Raw genomic sequence first — 10,202 nt, 5'->3', positions numbered from 1 at the left:
GGAATTCATCAAAATCATTTAGATCAAAAATTCTAACAAGAAAATCAAACAGTTTGTCTATGATCCAAATTAAACTCATAAGAACAAGACAATTCACATCAAACAAATTTCATGTAATTAGCCTAACCATATAAACTAATACAAACTTGAAACTTTGAAAATTATCTTATAAATTTGATAAGCATGATCATTACCACATCAAAAATAGTTTTATAAGTTCAAAAACAGTTTAGGGTAATGTTCCTAGTCCAATTCCAGCCAAAAAACTCGAAAAACTTCATTCTGGGGCACCAACTCATCGAGTGTATGAACCAACTCGGAGAGTTGGATGAGTTTGTGCTTGGACTCGTCGAGTCCACTGTCCAGAACAGCAGAAAATCGATTTTTAAAGCATTTCCAAGCAAGTAGCATCAAGTATAATTGAAAACAAGCCTAGGCTCTGATACCACTGTTAGGTCTTGAGCATTCTAACACTCCTAAGGTGTACATGCAACCCTAAATACCTTGGATCTATGTTTTCTCTATTATACATGCAAGCTTGAACTTTCCAAGGTATTACCCTAACCAGCATACAAAACTTTGATACTTGGGTAATAGAACGAGTTAGATGACATACCTTTTGTTGTATTTGGAAGCCTTGGACCTTTAAGAACTTAGTGCCCCAAGTGTTGCACCTCAAATGGAATCACACAACACCACCAACAATTGGAATAACTTGAGAGAAGAACACTTAATTCACAAATCGGCTAGCCCTCACTTCTTATCACTTAAAAAGGTACCATTTCATGAGCTATGAGGCTTCTTATATAGTGTGCACATTAGGGTTACACCATGTAACTCATGACTTTCCACATTCCTCATTATCCATGGGTTTTAACCTCCATAGAGTATCCATGAGTCACCACATGGGTTTAGCCCAACATGAAGAACTCTGGATCATAAGCCCACTTTATAAGAATGAATGATTTACCAAATCAATCCCCGTTTATTTAATTAGTCTCTTTTGATCACAAAATTAGTTCCAATCTAATTCTTGATCAATACTAATCAAATAATATGATTTTATATTAATATATTAGAACTTATAATATATTAATAAATCATAAATATCCTCTTCTCACAAAAGTCTATCCAAATTGTTCCGATGTCATGCAACCCAAATGGACCATGCTACTCTTGGGTCAAGTGCATACCAATAATAGTTATGGGCTTAGACACCTAATACAACAACACATACATACATATGTTTGGCAATCATTGTGTGTAGTGTTGGAAGTGACTTGGGAAACTACAAGATAAATCTTGGGACAAGTTTGAGTAGGAATTAAAGGTAGCAGAGGCTTATACTCCCCGAAGCACAGGACTCGCACTTTGATATGGAACAGTCACGAAGTTGCTAAGGCATTAGTAGTTGGGTAGATAGTGTAGCTAACACTATAAATTCGTTTTGCATCATTTTCATCTTTACCATCGGTAAAGTGTGACTTTAATTTCAGGACCAAGTGACCATAAAGGGTAGAGTCTAATTAAAGTAGATATGCATAAGTAAGTTCTAAGAACCTTGCCCGACATATTACCAACTCTATCCATTTAAGAAGGAGATGATCAAGATGATCTACAGAAGGATTACAAGCCTTTATTAGAGCGAAGCAATTAGTAGTTAGAGTTGCTACCTACCATTATCATATTAGAACATAAAGGAAGGTGCCTTTTATGTTAGGTGTTTGACTCATAGAGGCAATAGTCTAGTTCATTATAAATCATTTGTGTCAAGCAATTGAAAGTCATTAGAATGTGACCATTCAGTCAGTTGTTGTAACATGTTTGTATGTTGACCTTCACAAGAAGGATAAGATAGATGAAAGTTGTATTAGGTGTTAGCTCTTTAGGATACTCTTGTGCCAAAAAGTTATCAGAATATGTGGTGACAAGTTCTGTTTATATTAACATATCGTCAAGTACACACCCTGAAGCAGAGAACCCTAAGATTGGCTCACACAAGGCATCACTGCACAATTGGATTTCTGCTGAAGTATCATAGACCTTACTAGAAAATTACTTGGTGTCATGGGATGGATCACTGATAGATTGGTCGTCAGGTTCAAGAAACAAATCACGACCATTCGAACTGTTAAGGAAGTTGTTAGGACCATTCAGGAAGGAGATCATGGTCTAGGAACACAACTAGGAAAGAGAAAACAGGAGCAAGACCCAACTCTGCCAACAATAGCCAAGACGTTTGATGGTACTACGCCAAACACTAGAGGCATTCGAAGGTTGGCACGTCCCAGGATCAAGAGTGGATGGTGCAAACAAAAAGAGCATAAACATCAAAATTGCACGATAGAGGTAGACTTATGCCAACGTTGTCACACCTAGCCATATTAGAGCCGATTGCACACAATTAGCAATAAGAATGATTCGGACCCCAACGCTTGCGGTTTTGTAGGAAGAGGAAGGAATAGTTTTGACTCCAACACTTGAAGTTCTGCATTCCTTGGAAATGGGTCCTATGGTTGTTTCGCTTCATGTCAAAAAAGAATAAACCAATGCTCGTATAGGCTTCAGATATGATTTTAATTATGCTAGTATATCGAGTTTATGTTCAAATGTATTAATTGTAATCCAGTAGACATTTTTGTTGCTTGAAATTTCTAATACATTAATTAAAATCCTCTTGTACCCATTTCTTCATGTGTGTGTCACAATATATCTCTAAAATGACTTAGTACTTGTTAGAGAACTTGTTCGGTTTTAGTTTATGATGTGAGAAGATTACTTGCTGAGTAGGCGGAAGTTGTTAGTTTCGTTTTAAGTTAAGCTTATAATTATATTTATACTCGTTGTTATGAATGTATATAGAAGATTTATCAGTAATTCTAGTTATAATATTAATGGATCTACTTATCGGAGAGGTGTCTAGAATGGTCATGCTGGCTTGATTGTTGGATTTCAGAAAGGCTATATGTTGAAATGATCATGCCTCCTAATTGTCCGTCATGGCTGATCCTTATTTGATAGAACTCTCAGTATTCATTGGGATTATTGAAAGATATAACTTTCATTACCAAATTTTCATAGATATTAATAATTTATAGTATTATAGGTTAATACTTGTTAGGCGTGTTGTCCGTCAGTTGGATCGCCAGTAGGATCACCCAGATAACTGTTAATCGTCTAAGTAATTGTCCATGTGAGTTTTCTCACTATATCCTGTGCTCCTGTATATATATCCTTTGTATGTTAGGATATAGTTATTATGTAGTATGCCACTAGGCTAATTGGGTTAGTTACTGGTAGTTTTGGATTATTGCTTGATGTACTGTTTATATGTATTAATATATTATGAGGGGAGTTGAGAGCGGACCAGCCTCATGCTAAAGGACAATATACTCGGGGGACCAGATTTATGTTGAAGGCTAAGGAGCAGTCCAGCTTTACGTTGTAGGCAAAAAGGGGCATACCAACTTCTAGCTGAAGGTTAAAGGACGGACCAGCTTTATGCTAAAGGCCTTATGTGTATGCATTGTATATGTATTGTGGTATATGATATTTTGGGAAACTCACTAAGCCTAGTGCTTACCCATTTGATATTAAATGTTTTCAGCTATTCCATCAGATAATAAGAAGGTGAAGCTCGACTGTACACACGCATTGACTACCAACTTCCCTATGTTATCTTTTAGTGCAACCAAATAGAGATTCTAAATAGTATTGGTGGGATACAAGTTAGAAAAATCTTAATCAAGCAAACTAACATTCTTTATTTATGCCTATCATAAAAATGCGGCATTGACGAGACACTTCACTAAGAAAAGTGATATTATGAGACCGGGAGTTACAAGACCTGTTTCTATGTTTCTCACTTTCAAAGTTTGGCCAATAAGATGGCCCAACTAAGACACATGTTTAGTAGCGAGGAATGGAAAATATGTAAATTTTTCAAGACAGTTAAAGGGAAATCGGCATATGCAATCATGGTAAGTACCACATACTTACCATATTTTGGGAGACATAGTTTTTGGTTTAAAGGTATTCGCCCCTTTTGTAAAAGTTCTTTGAATCCATCCTTGGGTTTATATATGGTGAGATTCAAAGCTTGGAAGAAAAAAAACTATCGATGCTTCGGGCGATAATAAAAAAGTTTACAAGCCAATTTTGGATATCCTCTAAAAATGATTTGCCTCATACGAAGTTAAATTTGACGTCTTAAGTTTTAAACTCATATTATCTTTATAAGAATCCGAATATCCAAAATGATCTCATTGTGACGGATGCAATTATTGATTTTGTTGATACAATATTTTCGGGAGATTACACTTAGCAAAACATATCATGGTGGTTAACTTGTTGTTGTATAAGTGTAAACTAGAAAATTTTAACCGAAAATTTATACTTAAAGGATGTGAGGTGAATGACGTCAAATTTGATCCGAGTAATGCATTTTTATATTTTATATATTTAATAAAATTCAAATTTATCAATTTCATAATATGTTAGTTTTTAAATTGTAGCCAATTGGAGTTTATGGTAACATCAAACTCCTCAATTGATAAATATTAGTATGAAGATTTTTTTTTCAACTAATAGTGTGTTGGGACGTAAAAGAAGTTGACGCACTTTTGAAAAGGTTAATAATTTTAGCTATAACTAGTAAGATATTACCGCGCGATATTACCCCGCTTCACAGAGAACCGAACTTGTGTAACTACGAAAGTGTAGGGAGCAAACTTACAAATATACAAAACTCATGTGGCCAAAATGTGAAACCAAATAAGTGTAGGGACGAAACATGTCAATATATTTTAGGGGCGTGCGGGGTGTAATCTGCAAATTTTCTATCAGGTACGGACTATTTTTGTAATTTTTATTAAACACATGAATCATTTCTATAAAAAAAAATGCACAATGACATTTTCCGTAATCTGCAAATTTTCTATCAGGTACGGACTATTTTTGTAATTTTTATTAAACACATGAATCATTTCTATAAAAAAAATGCACAATGACATTTTCCGTAAATTACGGGACAACTTTCTAATATATTTTTTACACATGGATAATGTATGAAAATCTTAAATATAGAGACTATTTGTGTAAAAAACCTCACATGGAGATTTTATGTTATTACATTATCTTTTATTACAGAATTATAAGAATTAAATATACCAATATTGAAAATATTTATGGCAAACATCTGAAATGCATAAAGTTCGCTATTCATTTCAAGTTTGAAATTAGTATACATAATAATTGTTAAGTAGTTAACATATATTATATATTTAAACCTTTTTTTGCTTAATTTTAATTTTGTAAGTATATACAAAGAAAAAAAAACAGACCAGAGGCAATCAATCTTGGTTTTGTTTAATTTAATGCGAATTTTATGAAAACCAATAAAAATGATGTTTAAGGGTATTGAAGTACAATTAGTGAATGATGAAGTGGGGCTCAAGATAGGATTGTGGAAGGTGAGGTAGTCGTAGAATGTAGTTCAGTTCGCACTACCTTGGAAGGCAGTTAGTGAATCCATGGGTGCCTATGAATGTCTAAAAAAATCAAGGAATTTTTGTAGAGAAGTTGTAATAGAAAGAATTTGATTCCGAAGATGAGTAGGAAGTGAATTAAGATGTTGAATATGAACCGGATGAATTTAACATCAATGAAAAATACGGAGCTAGCTTGCTTGAAGAGAATGATTAATCTAAAACTATACGAAGGAACATTTATTTTTGAAGTAGTGTAACATTTGAACATGTATCTTTTCTTTTATCCCCCAACGCTAATTACTTTATAATTTAGCGAGTGCTCCCGGTCTAGTCCGAGTATTCGCTACTCTCCAGTAGTGCCTAACAAGTATTCGCTACTCTCTAGTAGTGCCTAACAAGTTTTACACCATTGGGTTTAGTGTTGTTTTGAAGTTTTGAAAATTCGTTTTACCTGGTTTACCATGGGAGATATATGTCCAATAATAGGTGTAATTTGTTGGGAAAATGATCTATGTGGGTAATTAACTATTGCCTTTGTATTTATTTGGTCATTTTACTTTTTTTTTTGTATATGGTTTACCATTAAACTTGTTGTAGGTGTTCACAGAAACCATTGAAACCAGCTATTGAAGGTTTCCGACAATTTCTTATCTCCGACGACTCTCCAGTCTTTTCCGGCGAGCTTCCAGCGAAAATGAGTTTTCTGACGAATCCTTAGGTCTCCGCTGGATGACTTATAGCAACAACAACAACCAAGCAACCAAGAGGAGGTGGTGATGGTGGTTTACCAATGGCAAAAGGGAGGTGGCAAGTGGGTTTCGGTGATGGTAGGAGGAGGTGGCAGGTGGCTTGCTGCCTCGTCCCTTCTTCGTTTTTCTGGCAACAAATTGTAAGGAGGGAGAGAGGGGAGGTGGAGAAAGCTAAGCAGCAGCACCGGCAGTGGGTGCCACTTGGATGGCAGTTGAGAAAAGTCCGCCGGAACACTCATTTTTGCCGGAGGCTCGTCGGAGAGTCGCCGGAAATAAGAAATTGCCGAAAATCTTCAATAGTCGGTTTCAATGGTTTCTATGAACACCTACAACAAGTTCAATGGTAAATGAAAAACTCAATAAAGAAAAAATGATCAAATGAGTACAAAGACAACACCTAATTACCCCATAAGTTATTTTTCCTAATTTGTTTCAAGGAAAATGTGTGCTATATACGCCTCAATCAACATGCTCTCCACATCCGGCTTAGATTTATGTCATATCTTTTGATTAAAAATTTCATATTTCCAGGTTACATCTTTCAGGGAGTCTTAAATTGATCATTAACATTTTCTAAAAGACACAAATAATGTCGTGTTATTTCATTAAACCGATTGTTGAGTTCTTGAATTTGCATCTCTATAGAAAGTGGGCATTGTAAAAATTCGATGTTGTTAATGCTTGAGTACTACTTCTCAACTACCAATTTCCTTTATCCAACTTTTAGCTTCTAGGCTATAAAAGATGGAAAAAAAAGGGGTTAGCTTAATTTGTTGGAACATTTTTTTCAAAGTACTACTTTTGGTCATTGACGTTGACTATTAGATAGTTGAGTTTGATAGCTTTTGGGAGATTGAAAGAGGAAAAAGAAGTAGTAATCTTTTGGTATTCCAAACAGAGAAATAACTAAACTCATATATCTGTTTTGAGAAATTGATTTTCGTGTAATAATAAGAGAAAAAAAAAAAAAAAAAAACATGTACAAAAAAGTTGGCATCCAAACAAAGTGAAACAAAAATCTTGAACAAATAAAACAACATGCTTACAGGGGAGTATACTGTATACTGCTTCTTTCCTTCATCCATTCCCCATGATCAGAAGTTTGGAGTCACAAGAACCAATCACCCAAAAAAAATTAAAGAATTGTGTCCTATTAATATATAATGCCCTAAACCATTTCCAAATTCTCACTGTGATCTTCTTCTTGAATGCTGTGAAACTGCACACCCTTCGAAGAAATCCAATACTGCAGTCTCAAGATCTTCAACAGAGTACTTGATGTAATTTTCAGGGTGCCTCCCACTCTCTATATGACTCCTGAATCTCCCAAGAAACGATCTGTAAGCTGGAATTAGTAGATCGGAAATGGAGATTCTTAGCTCTTCACGAAGCTGTGTATCTGGTATTAGCCATAAAGCTTGAGTTTTGTGAACGTCTTCAAACATGGCGTTGAAGGATTTGAATCGTTCTCGCAAAGCAGTTTTTGAAACTCCAGATGAGAAACTTCCGCTCACGTGTAACCCTTCGTCTCTCAAACAATACAGTACTCCTACCCATGTTGCTCGTTGGTAGCTTGTTGCAGCTTGCCGGAATTTAGCGGTGAGTTTTCGCAGGTAATGATCTCCGATCATCTCTCTCAGCTCCGGTGAGCCTTTGATTTTTTGGACGATGTAGTGGACGTTGTTCATGATGAAGAGATGAGCGAGGGAATTGTCTTTATAGTGCTTGGATTTTCCTTCTAGATTGAATTGGAGAATCACTATGATCCAAATCAAATGGAGTGCTAATGGAGATTGCTCTTCGTGGTCTGAGAAATCCATGTCTGGAGTAGTTTGATCGTCTGAGTATCGAGAACCAGTTGCAGGTCTAGACACGATTAATTCGCCTAGGGTTTGCTTGTAATCTGAAATTAAGCTTATGTAATTCATCACGTATCTGGTTAATGGATGAATCGTTCCTCCAGGGACAGGAACTTTAGAAGGTTCGCGAAGAACTGCGTTTTCGAACTCGTTTAGCATTCCTCTAGCAGCTTCCGCCAGCCTCGAGAGAATTTCCGTCGCTTGAACTCTAATTGATTCGGCTGATTTTCCGTCAAAAACAGCGTCGATATCAGGTAACAAATCAAACAAGGTGTCGTGTAAATCCAGGATCTTGAATAGCTTCTCCGGAGCACGACGGCTGATACTAATGGCTTCGGCGAAGTTAAACAGTTGAACCGCCGGACCTTTAACTGTTTCCATGAAACAAGCGTCGTCTGCCGCCGTTCCTAAACCTTCGAAGATTTGCTCACAGAGTCTCTTCTCGCTCGCGAACAAAACCCTAACGCACATTTTCGCTGCACGCATCCACTTCCCAATCTTCGCATTCAAAGCCTCCCATTCCATCCTTTGGATATCGCCGATGCTTAATTTCTCAACTCCAAGCTTTTTGAAGCACGCGTCCACCGCGGATTTCCGGACACTACCGTACACCTGAACGCACTCCCGGAAGTAGCCGGCGGCGATCATACGCTCCGCGATGCTGCGAAGATCACATACGATATCCGAAGGAATCAGATCTATCTCGCGAATACTACTCATAGATCTATAGCTCGAGATTGTATTGCTACTCTCGCCTCGTTCTAGAGAAGAAGAACCGTCTCTGGATATGGAGTCATCTTCACCTCGGCTGCTGTAATCGTCGTTTCCTGGAAACTCGCTAATGGAGGTGCTGGTTCTAGGAGTCAAGTGAGCCGATGACATCGACTCGGTGAGCGTCTCTGTCTCGACGGGACTAGCGTGGGAGATGAGTATGTTACGGAACTCATCCTCAAGTCTAGCCATGGCAATCTGAATAGCGCCGTTGATTTTCTTTGACTGCTCCTGGACTCCGGCGGCTCCGTCATCGTCCGATAGAGTAGTTGACTCCATGGATACTTGGATTCGATCGACTGCTTGTAAGTATCGATCGATCTCTTGGCGATCACCTTCAAAGATCATTCGGACCCTGGCGTCTTCCGAAACCGTAGCGTCCCACCGGAGGATGATCTGTTCGGCAGTTTCATAAGATACAGAATCGTTCTCCGGCTGCTCCATGAACAATTATCAAATATTGGTTGCTTATTCAATTGAGAATCTAGAAATGGAAAAGGGTTTTGAATCTTTTTATGAACAATGAAGAATTCGAATTGTAGGGAATCAAGAGGGTTTGATTTGTACGGTGGTGTGCGCCTGTGTGGTGGTGGGAGACTGATGTTAGGACTTTGTGTCGACGAAGGAAACGAAAGAACAATAAATAGCAGAAAAAATAAAAATAAAAAGTTAATAATTTATTTGTGCTACTAATTTTTCGTGTTTTACAATAATATATTATTATTATTATCATATAGATTTTTATTAAATTATGTGATCATGTTTTTAGTTTATACATAGATACTCTGATAGTCTACTGTACAAAATATGAATTTATAAAAGATTAAGTTTATTGCATTGTTAGTAATAGACTACACTATATATAACCTCATAAAATTATAAAATATTAATTTTATTTATATATATAACTTGATAAAGGAATGTAAAGTAGAAATATTAAAATGTCATAAAATAAAAACTTAAAAAGTGTTTGCTAATAGATTTATTTATGGACCGACAAAATTCAAATATAATAAAAATGGATAAAATTTAACTAACTCAGATTCTGAAAAATATAATAGAAATGATAACAAAACATTTTACACTAATTCTAATCATTTCCATCAATGAATAAATTAGCCAAATAAATTATCACATAATGAAAATTAGGAAAAATAAGTTAGAGTTAATAATCAAGAATTCAAGATGATGGATGATGTCTTTTTGTCATTTAGCTCACTTTTCTTTTAAATATTGTAAATGGCAACAATTTGGCCAATCATAGTCCATTTGGTGACGAAATAATCTTATTTTAAATTTCAAATATCACCAAAGTAATAATAAACGGGCCTTCA

At 36.1% G+C, this 10,202-nt stretch overlaps 1 protein-coding gene across 1 annotated transcript; it reads right to left on the bottom strand.

Annotated features, from left to right (window-relative positions):
* Positions 1-7,228: 7,228 nt before the first annotated feature.
* On the bottom strand, positions 7,229-9,568 carry LOC111921357 (exocyst complex component EXO70A1). Its single transcript, XM_023916912.3, has one exon. It carries the CDS (start codon positions 9,310-9,312, stop codon positions 7,426-7,428), a length of 1,887 nt encoding a protein of 628 aa, XP_023772680.1. The 5' UTR covers positions 9,313-9,568; the 3' UTR covers positions 7,229-7,425.
* Between the last annotated feature and the right edge of the window lie 634 nt (positions 9,569-10,202).

This window comes from Lactuca sativa, chromosome 4, assembly GCF_002870075.4.
Source record: "Lactuca sativa cultivar Salinas chromosome 4, Lsat_Salinas_v11, whole genome shotgun sequence".
NCBI lineage: Eukaryota > Viridiplantae > Streptophyta > Magnoliopsida > Asterales > Asteraceae > Lactuca > Lactuca sativa.
This window is presented reverse-complemented; position numbering and strand designations above follow the sequence as displayed.

Bases quoted from the DNA above. Each gene is read 5' to 3' on its own strand.
- LOC111921357 (XM_023916912.3), bottom strand. From the start codon at position 9,312: ATGGAGCAGCCGGAGAACGATTCTGTATCTTATGAAACTGCCGAACAG.